At 45.8% G+C, this 21,352-nt stretch overlaps 1 protein-coding gene and 1 long non-coding RNA gene across 4 annotated transcripts in view; one reads left to right on the forward strand and one right to left on the reverse strand.

Moving 5' to 3' along the window:
- CCDC30 (coiled-coil domain containing 30) overlaps nt 1–21,352 on the forward strand; it is a 40,118-nt gene extending 18,766 nt beyond the window's left edge. For all 3 annotated transcript variants that reach the window (XM_083512888.1, XM_083512887.1, XM_083512889.1), the window contains exons 8-26: nt 1,172–1,287; nt 2,178–2,288; nt 3,402–3,493; nt 4,196–4,388; nt 7,691–7,783; nt 7,950–8,075; nt 8,342–8,458; nt 8,771–8,940; nt 9,482–9,728; nt 10,811–10,972; nt 11,676–11,885; nt 12,659–12,816; nt 13,480–13,645; nt 14,301–14,422; nt 15,086–15,227; nt 18,192–18,328; nt 19,532–19,646; nt 20,345–20,412; nt 20,693–21,352. In XM_083512888.1, the coding sequence (XP_083369014.1) occupies nt 1,172–1,287; nt 2,178–2,288; nt 3,402–3,493; nt 4,196–4,388; nt 7,691–7,783; nt 7,950–8,075; nt 8,342–8,458; nt 8,771–8,940; nt 9,482–9,728; nt 10,811–10,972; nt 11,676–11,885; nt 12,659–12,816; nt 13,480–13,645; nt 14,301–14,422; nt 15,086–15,227; nt 18,192–18,328; nt 19,532–19,646; nt 20,345–20,412; nt 20,693–20,900 (2,753 nt within the window). In that variant the 3' untranslated portion in view covers nt 20,901–21,352. The remainder of the gene's footprint in view (nt 1–1,171; nt 1,288–2,177; nt 2,289–3,401; nt 3,494–4,195; nt 4,389–7,690; nt 7,784–7,949; nt 8,076–8,341; nt 8,459–8,770; nt 8,941–9,481; nt 9,729–10,810; nt 10,973–11,675; nt 11,886–12,658; nt 12,817–13,479; nt 13,646–14,300; nt 14,423–15,085; nt 15,228–18,191; nt 18,329–19,531; nt 19,647–20,344; nt 20,413–20,692) is intronic.
- Nucleotides 9,821–12,687, reverse strand: LOC310711505. Its single transcript, XR_014528510.1, has 2 exons — nt 12,613–12,687; nt 9,821–10,165 (listed from the first exon to the last, which is right to left on the reverse strand). It is a non-coding gene; the product is annotated as an uncharacterized lncRNA (long non-coding RNA).

Consider the following 21,352-nt stretch of genomic DNA (forward strand, 5'->3'; position numbering starts at 1 on the left):
TATTTCCTCCCGGAAACAATTAACGTGGATGAGCATTAAACTTCCACTAAATTCCCAGAAGTGGTTTTTATGCTGGATGAAAGATCAAATAAAACAGAAAACTGAGCATGTAAAGAAATGACAAGAAGACAGAATAAAGTGTCATCTGAATGCAGCCTGAGAAGGGGCTACTTATGACATGCGGGGTAGGCTGGCTTGCTAGTTCCCCTGAGGGCCCTGGATCTCCCTGGTTGGCCTCACAGACTGCTCCCCTGTGATGTTTTGCTTTGGGAGTGCCAGGCTAAACTCTGAAGAGGGTTCTTCCAGCAGGGGTATGACCAGTGCTTTTTTAAAAAAAAATGTTTAGGGGTACTCTCATTTTCACTCATGAAAATCACCATTTTGTAGTTCAAATTGGGAAAAATAAATACAGTAAATGGACAGAAGTACAAAGATTCACAAAATGTTTTGGGGTATGCATCTCCCTGTGTCCCCCCCCCCCCCCCAGAAAAAGCACTTTCTATGACACAACTCAGTAACAATATCCTGGTCATGTGTCCAGGAATTTGCACTGCTGTGATAATAGGAGGATTTTGGTGGAGGAAACATAATGGGCTGTGTGCCTCCTCTAAAGAACTAGGTCATTAATTTTTCTTGTTTCCCAATTTTTTTAAATTGAATTTTAGTAATAACCAACAAGTTTTCCCCGTTTTTTTAAAAAATTGTCACATTGCCAACAAATAAGTAGAGGATACAGTAGTAAAACATACCAAGAGGGAAAGGATATGTCATCTATAATTACAAAGGCTTCCATAACATAAAAACAATAAAAAACAAAAACATAAAAAACAATTATGTTTTTTAATGTGAAAAAAAGATAAAAAGTAACCTTGAACTGCACTAAACCCAAGACAGTCGCATGGTCCTGTGGGACCTGATGCTCCTGAGCCTCTCTATCTGTATATAAAATAAGATTAGACCCTATGGCAAAGAAGCAATTGGGCCCCTGGGCACTTTTACCTTATGCCATGCCTTGGAATACCAATATTCCAGCTTGTTGAGATAAAAGACTTCCAAAACTTGGCAATCGTGGCCTGAGCCACTGTCACAAAATGCAAAGCGGTGCCATTTCTGAGATGTAGAACAGCGTCTACTTGGATACCTGCTGGTCATGGCCCCTGGTTGCCTTTAGAAATGTCAGAGCTACAGAAGGCCAGGGAGCTGAACATCCGATTGGACCAAGAAATCCTGGCACTACGCAGCAGAGTCCAGCTCCTCGACACGGAGAGACAAATGTTCTTGGAGCAGGTCAGTCTGGGTCACTAATGTTTGGAGTACTAGTGACCATAGTTGCCGGTGTGGTGGAGCCGAAGAGCCACCCATCCATCACCAGCGTTGCTGCATCTTACCTGAGCAGGGCAGGGGAGGTTGGGGTTGTGCACGTGAACCTTTGGAGCACCAGATTGGCTTTTTGTTAAACTGTTGTGTTGATCTGTTCAGACAGGCTCACCGCTAAGGGCTGGCATCCTCAGGCAGTTGCCAATGGCCCAAGTTGCTGACCCTATTACACTGCCGACCCAAAATGCTAACTGCAGCTACCCATGCTTGGTGGTCCTCTCAGTGCTGAGGAGGGATAGGGGAGAATTCCGATTTAGTTTGCATTTAGAGGCAAACTGAAATTAAGACGTCTCTGAATTTTATAATGCAGCTCTCCAGCCAAGTAATGTGTACAAAAATACTTATACAGTACTAGGGTAAAGTTTGCATCTAAGTGCATATATTGGGGAGGGGGAGCATACAAAATGCATTAGATTAGGGGGGATTGCTTTGCAAAAATGTGTGTATTAGGAGAATTACACACCAAACTTCTGGTACTTTTTTCATGAGAATTTACTTTTTAAAAAAATCACATAAATATGTGAATTGTGGAGAACTGAAGAATGGGAAAATGAGAAACTGAGAGAAACTGTTTTTAGATTATGCAAGATCATTTTGGAGGGGGAAATCCTCAGCAGGCGAGGAATTGCTCTGAGAGGGTCTTTCTAACCTGGGTGAACTGGCCCAGGAGAGCAGAGGTTGGATGTGAATTCTCTCTTCTGAATGAAAACCATTGGAAGTCTTTCTTTCTTTCTTTCTTTCTTTCTTTCTTTCTTTCTTTCTTTCTTTCTTTCTTTCTTTCTTTCTTTTTGGCATTTAAGGCTGAAAAGCTTGATGAGGAGGTTCCCAAGTATCAGGTGACTGAGGAAGAGCCAAGATATGTATTAGCCAGGACGGACCAAACTAAAGAACAAGAAGGCTGCTTGTTGCAGGTATTTTAAATTTGTTTGTTTGCATGTTTGTTTGTTATTTTTGTGTCCCCTGTATTCTCCAAGAAGGTTAAGAGTGGCATAAATTGATTCCCCCCTTTTATCCTCATGACAACCCTGTGAGGTAGGTTAGTCAGAGAGAGTTACTGGCCCATGTTTTCTGAGTGAGCTTTGGGGCCAACAGGGGATTTGAACCTAGATCTTCCCAGTCTTGTCTATCCTCTATGCCATACTGGCAGTCTATTTCTTCTCACCCCACCCCACATAAGGGTCAGATTTAAGTGGTAGAGGGGAGGTTGTGATTTGAAGGGGCTAATCTTCAACACTTCCCCTACCCACCACTTATTTCCAGCTCTTAAGCCACATTCACCCCATACAGTTAGAGAAATATTAAAAGCACCACTTTAAACAGTCATGGCTTTCCCCCAAAGGAGCCATAGTCTGTTAAGGGTGCTGAGAGTTGTTAGAAGACCCCTAGTCCCCTCCGAAAGCTAAGGTTCCCAGAGTGGCTTAAAAATCCATCCCACTTCATAGGGAACTCTGGGAATTGTAGCTCTGTGAGGGGACTAAGGGGCCGCCTCATGACTCTTAGCACCCTTAACCAAACAACAGCTCCCAGAATCCTTTGGGGGAAGCCACGGCTATTTAAAGTGGAATCATGCTGTTCTAAATATATGTTTTGAGTGCTTTACCCCCAGCCCTGGCAACACTTGTAGAGGAACCCCACTTCTCATGGAGGGTAGGAAACAGACCTGAAAGAATAGACAAAAAATTAGAAAAAAGCAGTAATTAACATGGGCCTTCAAGCAGAGAACAGAACTGGCTAACTAAGGACCAGTAAAGAGCCTGTTCATTAGCTGTGATGAACAAAAGTAATTGGAGAAGGAAGCTTCTAATTAACATTGTAGGAGGACCTTTGCTGAATAGGATTTGCAACTATGGGACAATGTAGTTAGGGCCCCTAAATACATGCATGCATGGGGTCATATCAAGATGGGCTGGAAAAGATTCCTGCCTAAAAACCTGGAGAGCTGCTGGTGGCCAGGCTGAGCTAGATAGACCTGTGGTCTGTCTGGATATAAGTTTACTATGCTCCTAAATTTTCTTGGATCACAGGATAAAAATGGAAAGCTGAAAGCTGAAGAAGAAACAAGCTTTTTGGACGAAGCTGCCTCAGAATCTGAACATAACAAGGCCCTTCATCAGAGGTGAATAAGCTAAGCAAATGTTAAAAAGCAAATGATTTCCACCAAGTCTCAGTTGGTAGATCATGAGACTCTTAATCTCAGGGTTGTGAGTTCGAGCCTCACATTGGGCAAAAGATTCCTGCTTTGCAGGAGGTTGAACTAGATGATCCTTGTGGTCCTTTCCAATTCTGTGATTCTGTGACCACTTAAATTATGTAAATGTGCTGCTTTCTTTGATGCTGTTGTTTCATTGCCCACGATCCTTGCTTCCGCAAACTACATTTTGTGAATTTCTGCTTTGGTCCATTCACACAGCGGATACTGGTAGAATCTCAGGTTACATCAGGTAGCACAGCACCTCTGATTGCCAGTCAGTTTCCGGGCCCAATTGAAGATGGCAACATTACAGTGGTACCTCGGGTTACATACGCTTCAGGTTACATACGCTTCAGGTTACAGACTCTGCTAACCCAGAAATAGTGCTTCAGGTTAAGAACTTTGCTTCAGGATGAGAACAGAAATCATGCTCCGGCGGCGCGGCAGGAGCAGGAGGCCCCATTAGCTAAAGTGGTGCTTCAGGTTAAGAACAGTTTCAGGTTAAGTACGGACCTCCAGAACAAATTAAGTACTTAACCTGAGGTACCACTGTAATTTCAAATCTTTAACTTAAACTGTACCAGCTGCTTCAGGGGCCTCCTGCCAATGTGTTTCACTTTGACGTAGGTGCCGCCAAGCCATTGAAGGCGTGGAATGCCAAAACTCACAGCTCCTGCACAAGCTCCGGAAGTTGGAGCGGGAACACGAGGACCTGGTGGAGAGGAATGAGGAACTGGAGTCCCTCCTAGGGGAGACACAGAACCAGACTAAGGATGAGCGGGAGCAGTTTGAGTGTGAGATAGACGGACTGCAGAGGAAGGTAACCCCGACTGGCCAGGTGTTACTTGTTTAGAGCATTTTTATACCCCGCTCATCAGCCCCAAAGGCTCCCACATACAACCAAAACAAGACAGTCCCTGCCTGCGAAAGTTTACAGTTTTTAAAAAAATGACATGCAGGGGGAAAGGGTTAGGGAGGGAAGAGGAAAATCAAAACTCAGACACCAATTTCTAGACAGTTATTCGTATAATGATCAGCTGCCCCGTTTCAGGGGCTGGAGGTGCCTGGTGGAGCCAGAGCTCTGGCAAAGTTGATGGAATAAGCCTTCTGCTTCCTGTCTCTCCCACTGAGGCAAGTCACAGGGTTGTCTTTTCTCTAGACCTTGGGGTCCAGGAGGGGCTTTCAAAGCCCAGTTCACACTCTTGCAAGCTGGACTCCTGTTGACCATCAAGGCATTTTGTGTTGTTGTTTTTCTCTGCTGGGGTTGAATATCTGTACGGTGTGAAATGGTTGGTTGAACTGGAGGGCAAGCAGGCAGTGAACTTCGAAAAAGGGTAGAGGCTGAGGTAGGATTTGGAGGGAGGAGACAGTCTCTAAGTTCTGGGACATGAGGCGGAGGGCCTCCTCGGTAGTGGCATCTGCCCTGTGGAACGCCCTCCCATCAGATGTCAAGGAAATAAACAACTATCTGACTTTTAGAAGACATCTGAAGGCAGCCCTGTTTAGGGAAGTTTTTAATGTTTGATGTTTTATCGTGTTTTTAATATTCTATTGGGAGCCGCCCAGAGTGGCTGGGGAAACCCAGCCAGATGGGCGGAGTATAAATAATTTGTTGTTGTTGTTGTTTTATTAGGACAGACAATCTATCAGTTTTGATTTCTTTCAGTTCCTTTTTTTTTAACAACCTTGAGTTCAGTTCACCCCTTTTCCACATCAGTTTGTGATTTATTTATTTATTTATTTATTTATTCAATAAATTCAGGCACATTTCCCGTAACATACACATTATATACAGTTTTTCCCAATTTACAATCAAGTGGCATATGTTTTATTTATTTAAACATTTATATGATGCTAATTCATTTTAAAAATACAAAAGTGATCACAGTGATCTGCACATAAAGCCACACAATAAAAACCATATTTGAAAAGTTAAAATAAGAAATCATCGTACTGTACTATTGTGGAAACATGTCTTCTTAACTGCCTGCAGTAAGTCTGACTGAAGAATAAAAGGGTTTTCAGCAGGCATTTTAAAATTTGAAAAAGAAGGCTTCTGAATAAATAAATATGCACATTCTTGTCAGCCATTTGCCCTTACATAACATATTTTTTGTATGCTGTGTTGGTGAATATATACTGATGGGTAAAAAGGACTGATGTGGGGCATGATCACTGGATCCAATGTAGGGAAAATCTCCCTGGCAGGAAAGCGATCTAGAACCCTGAACAGTTGGAAGCTATAAGGCTGAGCTAACAGTTTCCAACTGTCAAGAGCAGTTGGAGTCTTCCTGAGCCAAGGGCCTCGTGTGCCTCCCTTTATAAGATGGAGCTACAGGAATACTTCAGTGATAGGGAGCCAGAAAGAAACCTAATATACCCAGGAGTAGCTCAATTGGAGGAGATCAGTGAGAGAACATGGCACACAGGTATTTTCATTTGGTTTTCCTCACTTTGTAAGAAGGGTGGCCCTGCAGATGCTCCTGGACAACAACTCTAATCAGCTCTAGCTAGCATGGCCAACAGTCAGGGGTAATGGATGTTGTGGTTCAACAACATCTGGGGGCTCAGAGAGGTTCCTTAGCCCTGGCCTAACTGTAGGGCCAACGCTTCTTACTAAGCCCAGTTCCTGGCCTCATCCAGACCACAAGGTCCTGGGTTTCATCTCTTGATGGAGATGGAGGCTTCTTTGCAAAACCAAAAACAATCCTATCTCTCCTAGGTGAATGGAACCAGTGCTTTTTTCTGGGGGGACGCAGGGGGACGCATAACCCTAAACATTTTGTGAATTTCAGTTTGGCCTCATTGAGGGGCAGTATTTCAATATGAGTAGGAAAATGAGAGTACTCCTAAACATTTTTTTAATAGAAAAAAAGCACTGAACGGATCTATAATAATTCTCAGTTTTGCTCCTAAGTGGGGTTCTGTTCCGGTGCCACAGCAATAGAAAATGAGGGAACGAGTGGGGTGGCTGACATTTCTCATGGGGAAAGTCTCCTGGATAGGACATTGTTGTTATTATTATTAATCATAATTATTGTCTGTCCTTTACCGTAACATAGGGCTTGGGGCAGCAATTCCATCATCTCTTGCCATTGACCCAGATGGCTAGGACTGATGGGGGCTGGAGTATAGCAGGATCTGGAGCCCCAGTTTAACGTATTTTCTGTTTGGTCCTGAGTCAGGCCTGTGCTCCATTTAGCCCAGAGCTGTGTCTTCCCACTGGCAGTGATCCTGTGTGGTCCTTGCTACATGAGATATGCCGGCACCTGAAACCAGGCCTTTTTTTGCATGCATGTGTGGCGGTGCATAGCCCACTTTCCAAAGGATTCAGAGGGAAGGTGAGGTTTGAGCTCATGAGTTCTCAGCTCACACTCTCAACCAGCTTTTCTTTGATTGATTGATTGATTGATTGATTGATTGAATGATTGGTTGGTTGGTTGGTTGATTCCATTTCTATACTGCCCTTCCTCCTGTGGGAGCTCAGAGCAGTAAACAGCATAAAAATACAATCTAAACAATGAATCCCAAAATCAAAATACAAAGAATACTGGCTGCTGAAATTTCAGCAAATGTATAAAGCATATTAAATATTATATCTACCACATCTTAAAATATAATTTATTAATATATATAACACATCTATCCCACCTTCCTCTCAGGTTACATTTAAAAACATTGTTATAAAATACAAATAATAGTTAAAATATATCAAAACACATTCAGAACCAGCAGTTAAAATCCAGTTTGCCCTGACTTCAGGTCAGCATCATCTGCCCCTTCGTTTCCAAAGGCCTATCTGAACAGGAAGGTCTTAACCTGTTGGCGATAGGTTAATAAAGAGGGTGTAACCTCTCTTGGGAGGGAATTCCACAATATGGCAGCAGCTACAGAAAAGGCTCTCATGTCATCACCAGCCATGCCTCTCGGAGAGAAGGTACTCCCCTGAGGATCTTAAAACTAGGGCAGGCTTGTAGTGGGACATATGAGCTTTCAGGTCACCTGGGCACCCAAGCCATGTATTCCAACATCAGGAGTTGTGTGAAGGGTTTGGGGGACTGAAAAAGGCACTTCTTTTTTAAAAATAAAACCTCTTCCCTCTTGTTTGGGGTGTGTGTCAAGATTTCTCGTTTAGAAGCAGAACTCTGGAAAGCGCAGAAGAGTAAATCCGATATGGCTGACGAAGAAACAAGCAAAGTGGCAGATTCCCAAGAGGCAAGGAGCAAGGTTGAAGGGGGTGTTTTGGGGGCCCCTAGATTGGGAAGGAGGTGGAAGGTGGGGGTGCACCTCTGAGGCCCATCACCATTGGGTTGCATGGTCCATACTTGCAGACCTCCCCTTTCAGCAGGCTGACAATGGTTGCAATTTTCACTGGTCTCAGGTGGAGAAAAGTAAGCGAGAGAAAGTGGAAGAGCTGGAAAGCAAACTCTTGGAGGAGGCAGAGTGGAGGAAGCAGCTGGCCTGCAACCTCGAAATGACACAGAAAGCATTGAAAGATGGAAAGAAGGTGAGTGGTCCCCAAATTACTATTGTCAGCTGCTTTTAGAGAGCCTCCAAGGACTAGGTCAGCTGATGCCTTGACAAAGGAAATAGTTTGGTTCAGCAAGTTTCCTGTTAGAGATTCCAGCCTCACATACTCAAGATCACAGGCTTGGAAAGGACCCCTGGGTATCATCCAGACTGAGCCCACCCCCCAAACTATAACAGTAACTTGCCAGCTAAAGAGCTCTCATTGCAAGCCGGCCCAGCTAACTCCTTTGGCTGTTCAACCAGGAGCTGCACAGTTCCAAGTCAGAGCTTCTGCGGCTTCGGGGAGCAGCTGAGGAAAGAGATTTTCTGCACGTGACTCTTGAGAAACTACAGCAGGAGAATGTGATGCTGGAAATGAAGGTGAGCCTTGTGGGAAGCTTAGTAATCAGACGTGCTTTGAAAACAATGCCCATGAATAAGCTTCCTTCTGTTGAGACAGACAATCGAGTACACTATGACTGGATCTTAGCCTCCCACTCCCCACCTTGAACCAGGAGGACCCACATCATATTACAGAGTGAGGTCCCCCAACATTTTCAGAACACTGCCATGTGATATTTGGAAGAGGTGAGGGTGCTGTTTGAGTTGCACAAGCCCACCCCTTTAGGGCCACACTACTTGGTCCTGGGTCAGCACTCTAAACTTGGGATATTTGCATTCCTAACCTTGCAGGTGTCAGAGCTCTTCCAGGAATGTGAGCAGCTGAACCACATTCTTACAGAAGGGAAAAAACCTGGGGAAATATTGTTGGCAAGCCGGAAGATGTGCCCTGAGCTGACAGCTAAGGAGAGGGCTTTGGAAGATCAGATCCACAGCCAGGGAGAAGAAAGAGAGCAGCTGCGGTAAAATATCTAAATAAAGATTTTAAAAGTATATTTTATCCCAATGTATGCATTTCTAAGCATACTGAGCTGTCTCCAGTGTCGAGCCTGCTCAGAGCAGACCTACTGAAATAAGTAGACATGACTCTCATAGGGCTTCTCTGAATAGGGCTTGGCTCACTTCCACACCATATATTTAAAGCACATTTGCAGTCATGTCTCTCCCTGCCACCACACTAATAAATGAGCACTGCAGTTTGTTAAGGGTGCTGGGAACTGTAGCTCTGTGAGGGGTCTCCCAACAACTCTCAGCACCCTTAACAAACTGCAGTTCTCAGGATTCCCTGGGGTATATCATGTGCTTTAAGTGGATGGTTTGTACGCAGCCCATGTCAAGAAGCCACCAATACTCCAGCAAGTATCCATGCTTATATTTTTGTCCCTTATTTTGGGGGAATTACAAAACTCACACCCCATTTTTAATAGGTTATGCTGCAGTAAATGGCATATGTCTTTTGGCCTCTTTCTCTCCTCTCCTCCCCCCTCCACCTTCAACCTGAAGCGTTAAATTGTTAGAGAGCAAGAAGAAAACGGAGGAACTAGAAAAGAAGGTTAAGGAGAGCTATGAAGAGAGAAGACGCCTGTGGGAAGAAAACATGCAGTTAAGGAAAGACATGCTGGATCTCCAGTGTCAGCTTGACACCAAGAGCACGGCAAACGTCAGGGCGAAGCGCGAGGCTGGCTTTGGAGAGAATCCACCCCGCAAGACCCAGACTCCCATGGGGAGCACAGATGGGGAACCAAAGCAGGTAAGAAGGCTTCCTGAATGAAATACCTCTCTGCAAGACAGAGGTCCCCCAAAGTAAGACAGCCTCCTGCAAAAAAGAGAAAGTACTGTGATTTGGGGGGGGGGTCTCAGTAGGAACACGTAATCATTGCAGATGCAGATGTAAACAGAGGAACCTAGAACTTTCCAAAGCTATTTTTTAGAATTGTAGAGTTGGGAGGGGCCCCCTAAGGGTCCTATAGTCCAACCCCCTGCAATGCAAGAATAACAGCTGAATAATCCTGGACAGATGACCACCCAACCTCTGTTGAAAAACCTCCAGAGAAGGAGACTTCACTACCTCCTGAGGTTGTCTGTTCCATTGTTGAACAGCTCTTATGCTCAAAGTTCTTCCTAATGTTTCGGCGGTGAGTGGATAGTCCATAGTCACAGGTGTATGCCCTATGCAGACTAGACTCACTGAAAAGAATGGACCCGAATTAGTCATTCCCATTAAGAACATATGAAGAACCTGCTGGAGCAGGCTAGCAGCTCACCTCATCCAGCATCTTGTTCTCACTGTGGCCAACCAGATGCCTGTGGGAAACCAGCAAGCAGGACCCAGAGCTCACGCACCTTCTCTCCTCTTGTGGTTTCCAGCATAGCTGGCATGGCTAGTAGCCATCAAGAGCCTTCTCCAGGAATTTCTCTAATCCTCTTTTAAAGCCATCCAAGTTGGTGGCTTTCACTGCCTCCTGTTGTTGAACTATGCATTAATTGCAGTGCGTCCACTCTGAGTAGGACTTGCATTGGATAGATGTATACAACCCATGGTCTACTGGCAACCCTCAGTGGTCTGTTGGTAAGGCTGAGAGAGCTCAGCAGATCTGGGAGCATTGTGGCAGGTATTGGCATGGGATTGGCTACTGAACATCACTTGGTTCCCAGAAGGCTCCTAGGCAGTGTTGGGCATGTCCCCAACTCATGTGGCCAATACTGTTCAGGTTGTGTCACAGAGAGCAGGAAATGGTGCCAGTCCCAGTCCAAGCCCTGTGTTGCTCCTCTCTGCATTCATCTGGCAACTGTATCAGCTGCCTTCCTCACAGCTTCTGCTCTGTCTCACAGGGTCTGCTGGGGGAGAGACCTGAGCAGAAGGAGGACGGGCATCTTCTCTGGCAGGATGTTCAGCGCATCCAGAACTTGGGCAGCTCTGCCGAGAAGGAGCTGAGGTACGAAAGGGAGAAGAACTTGAAATGCAACATCTTGCTTCAGCAAGAAAACATCAAGGTAGGTGACCCCATCCCCATAGGGGCAGGAAAGCCAAGTGACAGTTTTGAAAAAGATGGGGACATGTCCCTTCTTCTTTGTCTTCTTATTCCTCCTCTTTTCCCTCCTTTTCTTCCTTCTTTTTCTTCCTCCTTTTAAGACATGTGTTCATTGAACAGATTTATGCCCTGGCTTTGTTAGGCCAAAGCATCTCCACTTGACTAACACGTAATTTTCATTATGATATTCATGAGGTGCTTCTTGAAAAGACAACTCTTTGCTTATTCCTGGCCATTTCAGGCTGGATTTTGTGGGCTGTGGTCAACCAAGTTCCACCTGAAGCAGACCCTTGGAAATTAGTGGACATGACTAACTTAAGGTCCATTAATCTCAGTAGGTCTCCTCTGAGTAAGACTCGGTTGGCATTTGCTTGCCTAGTCTTGTCATGCAAATAACTCTCCAAACGAAAGGTGTTGCTTGTTGGATCACCATTTTAGCTTGCACTTAGCCCTGTATCAATACTTTTATGTACCAGCTGAACTGTGTCACCTCCTGTTTGCCTCATGTCCCAGTCCAATTTGAGTGTTGAAGCCTTTGGCAGACCCATAGCTGGGAGTTGGAGTTCTTTGCCTGGCAAGGAGGGCCTGGACTGTTATCAGGGAACTGCCATTTTGTTGTCCTACTTTCCTGAAAGTGCCACCTTTTCTCTGTCCCACCCTGTCAGGTCAAAGCCGAGCTGAGGCAAATGCAGCTGAAGCTCTCCGACTCCGCCAAGGCCTGTTCGTCACTCACTTCACAGTGGGAGCTCAGCCAGCAGAAGGTCAAAGAGCTGGAGCTGGAGCTGCTCAGGCAGACGCAGGCGGCTAAGCAGCTGAGTGGCCTGAGGGAGAAGATCACCCAGGAGAAAGCCAGGGCCACTGAGGCTGAGAGAAAGGTCAGTGGCCACAGCTGGGTTCACGGTCCCTAGCTGCTTTCGACAATGCCATCTTGAAAAGTTGCAGAAGTATTTGTTTAGTTAAAAAAATTAGACCCTGCTTTGCACTATGTGCCTCAATGTGGCTTGGTTAAACAGTGGAATTTGCTCCCACAGGAGGCAGTGATGGCCACCAACTTGGATGGCTTTAAGAGAGGGCTGGACCAGTTCATGGAGGAGAGGGCTATTGAGGACTGCTGGCCAGGGTACCTGCGCTCTGCGTTCATGGTTGGAGGCAGCAATGCTTCTGAACACCACAGGAGGGGGAGTGCTGTTGTGCTCGAGTCCTGCTTGTGGGCTTCCCATAATAGGTCTCTGGTTGGCCATTGTGAGAAAAGGATGCTGGACTAGACAGGCCCCCTCTGGCCTGATCCAGCAGGCTCTTCTTATGTTCTTAAGTAATGTTCTTTAGTTTGAAACATCCTCCTACAACCCTCTTGCTGCTTCCTGATGAGTGTCATTGGGTTGTTGTAGCCCATAAAGAGTTCTTTGTTCATTCCTGCTCCATCTCCCACATTGAAGCAATGCTTTGCTTTCTGTGTATCTCTTCCTTCCAAATCTCTGCTGCTCCTGAGGCTGCTCTTTCCTCCCATCCAACTTCTCTGGCAGACTGGGAAGGTACATCCCATACAGCTGTGACTATTTAGTTCCTAAATTCTTCAGGTCCCTTTTGTTAATGGCTACCTACCTGGGCCACTCAGAGCCCTTGCTGTCTCGCATCACCTTCTTCTTAGATTTTGGAACTGCAGCAAACACTGAAGGAATCTCACCACCAAGTACGGCTCTCCGAGACCCACGTCTTGGTGAGGAAGCAGTTGGAGGAGCAGCTGAAGGAGGCCAGGGAAGAGGAAACCAAGGCCCAGCGGCAGTTCCAAGAGGAGCAGCGGAAAAGGTAGCAGAAATCACCTCAGTTTCTCTTCTGTAAGACAGGAACAAATTCTGTGGTGTAGGGAGATTTGGCCAGCTGATAATCAGCAGGGATTTGGCCAGGAAAAGTTTGCTCTTTATTATTTATTAATTATTACATTTTCATTCCACTTTCTCTCCAAGAAGCTTGAGGTGGCACGCACGTTTCTTCTCGCTCCCATTTTATCCTCAGAACTCTATGAAGTAGGCTTGGCTGAGAGACTATGAACGGGGTAATCTGCATAGGGCTATTTTGAATTGGATAAGATACAAAGGATAATTTGCATTTTTGAATTGGATAATTGGCATTACCAAAAAATAAATAAAAAATGGTGATGCCCCAGAGAGTGATCCAATTTAGCATGCTTATTTTAGTTATCTTTAGTAAACAAAATGAAAAGCTTCAAAAATGTCAAACTTGCCAAATACCATATTTGCAGTTGGCATCCAGTCATTAGGTTATGTCCAGTGCAAGCTCTACTCAAAGCTAGACCCATTGATATTCACTAACCCAGGTACATTAATAAGTTTACTCTGAGTAGAACTTAGTTGGATACAACCCATTGTTACTAATGACCATGGAAAAATCCACCACACTGGATGATTTCCTGTTTTGCATCACCGGAATTTTCTCCTTGTTGGCTGCCAGGAAGCTCCTGGATCAGCAGACAGAAGATCTGCAGCAGCAGCTCAGGCACTCCCAGGAGAATGAGGCGCAACTGGCCAGGACTTTTGCTGAGCTGCAGATCCAGCATCAGCATCAGGAGGCCCAGTTGCGGATCCTGGAAGAAGAGAAGAAAACCCTCTCCAATGAGGTGAGAAAAGGTCGCTGCTAGGGATGGACAAATCCAGCAATGAATTCAGTTTATCATTTTTTCAATCTACGAAGACAGAAATAATAAATAAGGCTTTTGTGATTACTTAGTGTACAGAAGCAGATGGTTTCAGTTTTGTGTTCTCTTACCTGTTACTTTGTCTCATATAAAGTAGTGGCTGATAACAGTACTGATCCTATTCTATTAAACCAGCCCTGCTACCATCCAAACACTCTCTCCACTGCCACTCACTCCCAAACTCAGCTGACCCCCACCCCAAACTGAGCCCATCAGCATTCAAACTCCCTTTCAAACGCTTATTCAATCACCAATCACTTCCAAGCACATTTTGTCTTCCCCTCCTAACCTAACACATACTTTAAATCATGTATTATAGTTACCTGAACTATAGGTATCACAGAGACCCTTTCCTGGTAGCCTAAAGGTGCCTCTTGGGTAAGCATATGGGAGCAGGTAGCCCTTAGATGCTCTGGTTCCAGGCTCTGCAAGGTTGAGACCAGGGATTGTCCTTTTAGAACAGCAGCTACATGGGCTCTGTCACAAGTGACCACCTGCCTGCTTGTCCACATGGCTGGCCTCTGGCTGAATTTGGTTGGCAATTGACTGATGACCCCATGCCAAATCTCCTTTTCAGCATCTCCAGTGTCAGAAATACAGCCAGAAGATTTCAGGGCAGCTGTTGGGGTTGCAACAGGAGAGGGAAACCCTCCGAGAAGAGTATGAGCACATCCTGAAGGAGGTGGCCATTTCTGTCAGGTGACTACACAAATGAGATTAAAGCATGGCTGTGGAACCTTTGGCCTGGGGTCTGAATCCAGCCCTCCAGGTTTATCTGCCTTTCCCTTGGGATTATCTTCAGGCCACACTCCTTCCTGGCTCTGCTTTGCAGCCTCCTTGCATACTTTTGTCTGCCTAGACTGTGTCCTTGAACTCTGATCGTGCCTCTTGCTTGCTTGGGTGGACAGCAGAGAGAGGGGTCCCTATGCAGAAACCAGCCTACTGGGCAGTCACTGCTCTTCCCACCTTTGCCTCTGATCTCATCCACCACTGGTTTGTGGCTTCTGGAAGGTTGCCCATTTGAGGATGTAGCCTCAGGCTGGGAAAGATTCCTCAGCCCTGGGCTAATGGCAAGAGTGGCCATCCATAGGGGGTTTCTCCTGCATGCACCAGTGGCAATAAATACTACATGTCTCGAGTCTTTGGGATGGGTCATATGCTTCTTCCCTTTTCATGTTCATCTATAGATCTAAGTGCCACTGATGAGGAGGAAGCCACCCCCTGGACTGGTTGGAAGTCAGGAGTTGGGTGCTGACTAAGGGAGGACAGAGGCTGGGTATGGATTGCCAGGCCTCCGCTGACTTGGCTGTGTGTCTGGGGCACCAGGGCCCCCTTTCTGATGGCTGCGGCCTGTTTTCTCAGGAAACAGAAAGAGCGACAGCTCCGGCATAAGGCCAAGCTCCGGCGAGCGAAGGAGACCTTCATCTGCGAAGTGAAGCAGCGTGATGTCCGCATCAGGCACCTCGAGAACGAACTCAAGCTCTCCAAAAGTCAGTCAGAAAAGGTGAGAGCCCTCTCAGATGGTGGTTTATTTCTAAAAATAATAACAGTAATTGAATTGTTATATAAAAAAAGAAGCTTTCCAATAAAATTTCTTGTTAGATATGTAGACCAGCCTATCTCCCTAGGGAGTTCACAGCTGTTATGTTAACTGGTGTGTACGTGCCACCAGATGCCAATGCCAACTTGGCTTTGGGATGCCTGCAGGACCTTATCAGCAGCCAGCAAGACAAGTATCCTGAAGCTGTGCACATCATTGCGGGAGACTTCAACCATGTTGAACTTAAAACAGTGCTCCCAACGCTCTATCAGCATGTGAAATGTCCCACAAGAGGGGACAAGACACTGGATAAAGTTTATTCGAATGTAAATCACGGCTATAGGGCTTTACAGCTGCCACACTTGGGCCAGTCCGACCATATGTCTCTGTTCCTGGTACCAGCATATATCCCACTCAGGAAACGGGCTCCCACAATATTAAAATCTGTTAAAATCTGGCCTGAAGGTGCTATTCACCAGCTGCAGGACTGTTTTGAGAGAACCAATTGGGATATTTTCGATAGTTCAGACCTGGAGGAGCACACGGCGGCAGTTCTGTGCTATATCAATCACTGCACAGACACTGTCACAGTAAATAAATCCATCCGGTTTTACCCCAATCAGAAACCCTGGATGAATAGAGAGGTCCAGTGCCTGTTGCGGGAAAGGAACAGGGCTTTCAGGTCAGGCGAGGTGCAGCTTTACAGTGTAGCAAGAGCAAACTTGAGGAGGGGTATTCGACGGGCAAAATTGGATTATAGGCTGAGGATTGAGGATAATTTAAGGAGCAACAACACAAGACAGATGTGGCAGGGGATTCAGCATATTACCAACTACAAACCTAACCTTGGTGCTGTCGACGGTGACCCCTTGCTGGCAGAGGAGCTTAACCTCTTCTTTGCTCGCTTCGAGAAGGAGCCACCTGAGACGCCGGTATTACAGCCACCAGCCCATAGGGGCCCCTCATTTACGGTAGAGGAACATGAGGTGAGACAGGTTTTGAGGATGGCGAATCCGAGGAAGGCGGCTGGACCTGATGGCATCACTGGAAAGGTGTTGAAGGGCTGTGCGGATCAGCTGGCGAGGGTCTTTACTAAGATCTTCAATAAGTCCTTACACCAGTCTATTGTCCCACCCTGCCTGAAGTCGTCAACTATTGTCCCTCTGCCTAAAAAATCCACAATCAGTAGTTTGAATGACTATAGACCAGTTGCACTGACTCCAATCATCATGAAGTGTTTTGAGAAACTGGTGCGCCGTCACATTATTTCCTGTCTTCCATCAACTTTTGACAACTACCAGTTTGCATACAGAGCAAATAGATCCACAGAAGACGCCATCAATACCACTCTCCATGCTGCTCTGTCCCATCTGGAGCAGCCGGGGAGTTATGTGAGGCTGCTGTTTGTGGATTTTAGCTCTGCTTTTAACACTATCCTCCCCCATAGACTGGTGTCCAAGCTAGAGGCGATTGGACTCTCCAACTCCACCTGTCTCTGGGTTTTGGATTTTTTGTCAGAACGTTCCCAGAGGGTTAGAGTAGGGTCACACATGTCCACAGCCCTTAGCCTTAACACCGGCTCACCACAGGGTTGTGTGTTGAGTCCCCTGCTCTACACTCTCTATACGTATGACTGTACAGCCATCTATTCCAGCAACAAAATCATCAAGTTTGCTGATGACACTACGGTGGTAGGGCTCATTTCAGGAGGGGATGAGTCCGCCTATCGGGACGAGGTGGAGCGGCTCTGTGTTTGGTGTGGAGAGAACAATCTGGCTCTTAATACGGCTAAGACCAAGGAATTGGTGGTGGATTACAGGAAAAAAAAGGCGGACATTCAGCCCTTGTATATCAACGGGGAACGGGTGGAGAGGGTGGCGGTATTCAGGTTTTTGGGAGTAGCTATCGATCAGGGCATGACTTGGAGCGCACATACCACTGCTCTGGTGAAGAAGGCCCAGCAGAGAATTTATTTCCTCAGACTTTTAAAGAAGAACAATCTGAGTGAGAGACTGCTGGTGTCCTTCTACCGAGGCTCCATAGAGAGCATTCTTACATACTGTATCTGTGCTTGGTTCTCCAGTTGTACAGCTAGGGAGAGGAAGGTGCTCCAGAAGGTCATAACCACAGCCCAAAGGATTATTGGTCATCCTCTCCCATCTTTGGAAGAACTGTACGGTTCCCGTTGTCTTAGGAAAGCAAATAACATCCTGCAGGATTCATCTCACCCGGGACACTGTCTGTTTGCACTACTGCCTTCTGGCAGGAGATATAGAAACATCAAGTCAAAGACAAATAGACTGAAAAACAGTTTCTATCCAAGAGCTGTGGCCTTTTTGAATGCTGTAACTCGATAGTGTGACCTGGGAGTTTGATGGGTGTGGTGTGGGTGTGGCTGGAATGTGGTTTGTTTGGTTGTTGTTGTTGTTTTGCTTTTGTTGTTTTAAGGGATGGCATCCAATTTCGTTGCACTTTGTGCAATGTTGCACTTGTGTAATGACAATAAAGAATCTATTCTATTCTATTCTATTCTATTCTATTTTACAACTGCACCCCCAGTCACACTGGATCATAAATGTCAAAGAAGAAAAAGGAGTTTAGTCTGCCAAAATGCTAGACAAAAAAAGCATGTAGCAGAATAATAACACCAAAATCCCTAATAGAGCAAGACCTTTATTAGGCCCATCAAAATGTCACCATAAAATAATGTGGAAGCTTTCAAATCCTCCAGGTGCCAACTCTTAGATGTTTTCCTGTTTGCTTGAATGCCTCATGCAAAATCCTGACGGTCTGGAGGCTCCCTTTCCCCTCTGCATTTTAACCATGGTTTGATGGGGTTACAATTCTGGAGGGGAAGGGAAGAGGAGCAGAGAATGCTGGAAACGTATCCCATGACGGGGCTTCTCTGTGTGGCATCCCTCCTTGCAGGATGCAATGCTGATCGCGCAGGTGACCACTGAGAACGACAGTTTACTCCAAGAAAAGCGGAAGCTCACTCAGCAGCTCCACAAACTGGAGGAAGCGGAGCGGAGCAGCAAGCAGGAACTCTCCACAATCCAGAGCAGGTAGCAGCAGCTTTGTTTTTTTTAAAAAAAAAAAATCTTAAAAAGGAATTGCAAGCCTTGTGATTCAGTGCCATGCAGCTTGAGGTGTCTGTGTTGTTTGGCATTCAGCCGCAGGAGTCATCTTGGCCACATTGGTCTCACCCTTGTTGTTTAAAATGTATGAAATGCACGCTTTGTCCAAAGACCTTGTCCAAATATTAAATTTGTCTCCTTTGTAATAGAACAGCCTTCACCAACCTCCCATACACACCTCGCTTGCACAGGATGATGGGAATTGTAGTTCAAAACATCAGAAAGATATGAGGTTAACCAAGACAGATAAAGAGGAGCACTTGGATAAAAACGAGACAAGATAAATCAGCACCCCATATTTTCATTTCTTTTTTTCCCCTTTTATAAAATTTTCTTTTATAAGTATTTCTTTTAATTGTTTCTTTATTTTTTTATTGTAACATGATGACCATTACTAACAACCCAAAGGTGCAGTAGCAGGGTAATACACCATATCCTATACAAAGCAAGCAAGGAAACAAAAAATAATTAGAGGAAGAAGTGGTAACACACCAATATAAATCAAGATATCTATATTTCCTGAGCTGCCATGGATGGTGAATGTTGGGCATCTAAGTCTGAAGCAGATCAGATGACATACAAGTGTTTTGTATCTGCCCTTATCCCTCTGCAGACTATTTTTTCTGCAATAGCCAAAGTCCATAAATTCTTATACCGCAGGTTTCTCAGGGCTTTCCATTGCTGAGCTATTGAAATCCTAGCTGCAGCTAACATCCATGTCAAAAGCGCTTTAGAGCAACAAGCTTTCATGTTATTGGTCCATATATTCAGTAATGACAGTTGTGAAGAGGCCTGAACAGGTGATTTAATTATTTTAGCTTTCTTCAAGCAGGGAGTGCAAGCACCCTGCCCCTTCTCTGGTTGACGGATGGGATCAGGCTGCTCTCCATATGCCACAATTCCCTTCCCGGGAGGAGGCAGGGGACGTCACCTCCTCCTGGTGACACTTGGGGCCAAATGGAGAAAGGGGAAAGTGGCTCTGGTCCCAGCCAGAGCGACTTCCCCCTTCCTCTCTCCTTCTGGCCCCGGTCGCTTCCCTCCCTTGCAGTCCTGTGCCACATCCTTTCCCACAGCTCCGTCTTGGCAGGGATGAACATGCCACTGAGGCATCTTCCCTGTGGCTTTTTCCAGAGTGCGGCTTCTGGACGAGGAGAACAAGCAGCTCCAGGAATGGACCCTGCAGCTGACGGGTCAGGTTGGGCTCCTGGAGCGGGCGCTGAGGAGCATTCATAGCCACAGCTTGGAGGTAAGGATAGGCTGCTGTGGCGGCTTTTGGTCTTCTCCTTTGCAGAATCAGGGCTTGCGGCTCAGTCAGTGTCTTTATGGGCCATCTTATTTATAGGCCTGGGCCTTTTCAGCTGGTCCACCAGGTCTCCGTTTCCTCTCTCTGGTTGCCACTTGGCTTTTTCTAGTAGTTACCTATACTCAGATCACAGCCATGATTTCCCTCGTGGTATTTCATTTGCCACCAAGAATTTCAGTATAGATAGCTAGTCACACACACACACACACACACACACACACACACACACACACACACAAAATATCCTGTATCATAGCTTTGCCCCTGCTTACTCTGATCACCAACTCCTCTTGCCACTTTGGCAGCATCTGACCAACACCCCCCCCCCCCAAATCTTTACAGCCTCCCTATCTCCTTGCCCCTCTACTCCACCCCCTTTTAAATGAGAGGAGGCTGCTGCACAGAGCAGTTCACTGAACTGCTGGGTGAAGGACCTCTCCCTGCTTTCTTGGGCCGGCTGGCTGTTCCTCGCACTGCAATTAGACAGGACTAACTTAGGTCCATTAATTTCATTGTGTCTACTCTGAGAAAATTGAGTTGGCTGCAGCCCAAAGCATTTATGGATAACAGCCCGATTTCTTCCTCCCTCTCTCTTCTTTTTTTGTTAAAGGTCTTACTTTGTGCATGTTCCCCTTTTCCAGGAGCTGAAGAGTATCGGCTTCTCTGAATTCCAACCGCAAAGCAAAGTTCTCCCCCTTCGCAGCGTAAGGTACTGTGCCCCTGAGCTGTACATGTGGGGGGCTGGGTGGAGGGATGGTGGAGGGAATAGTAATAATAGAAAATGCCCTTTGCATGTGCTCAGGTGCATTTGTTTTCTCTGTAACTGCCTCCCATGTTTTCTGGCTCTATGCTTAATATGCATAAAGCTCTGCCAACCTCTTTAGCAGGCCTCCTAGCCTTTCTCCAGGGACTCGGAGATGTGTTTAGGTTCAGTCAGATGATGCTATGAGCCTGAGTGGCCCATGTGAGGCTAATGGTTTCTCTTCCAGCTTCTCAGTGATGGAGCTTTCGGACTCTCACGGCCTTCTGAAAGCTGTCCAGGATGGCAAACCCGAGGACCACACAGAAAGGTCTCTGCTTGCCTCTTTGCCCTGCCCACCTTCGGAGATTGGCTACTTGAACGTGGCTTCTCCCGGGGAAACCTCAGACTTACGCACAGAGGAGCAGAGTCAAGCCTTGTGCTGTGATCACGTCTAAGGGGACAAGGGGGAAATTCCGAAGTGGAATAACAGTACAGAAACCTCTTGTCACTGCTAGGTAGTATTGCTTCCATTTGTCAGGCTGCTTTATCAGACTTTTAGCTTTAAAAAAGGCCTTCTAAAGACCTTACTGTCTTTGTTAAAAATGTGACTTGTACAGATGTAGTTATGAGTCTTTAAAATATATATATATTTTATTAAAATTTGTAAATTATAACGAGAGGGATAGTTTTACATACAAAAAAAAGAGAAGAAAACAGCAAAACTGTTCGTTCCTTCATTTTTTCATTTGGCATGTCTGTGTGGGGATTCCATACCTTAAGGAAATGCCCACTTGAAAGGAAACTACTGTAATTGTTTTGTCTTCTCCTGCTGAATATGCCACATATTATTTTAGTTATAAGTCTTTTATCTTGTGCCAGATTTTTAAATAAATATTCCAGAAATGTA

Source organism: Podarcis liolepis (genome assembly GCF_965112155.1).
Source record: "Podarcis liolepis genome assembly, chromosome: 7".
Lineage (NCBI taxonomy): Eukaryota > Metazoa > Chordata > Lepidosauria > Squamata > Lacertidae > Podarcis > Podarcis liolepis.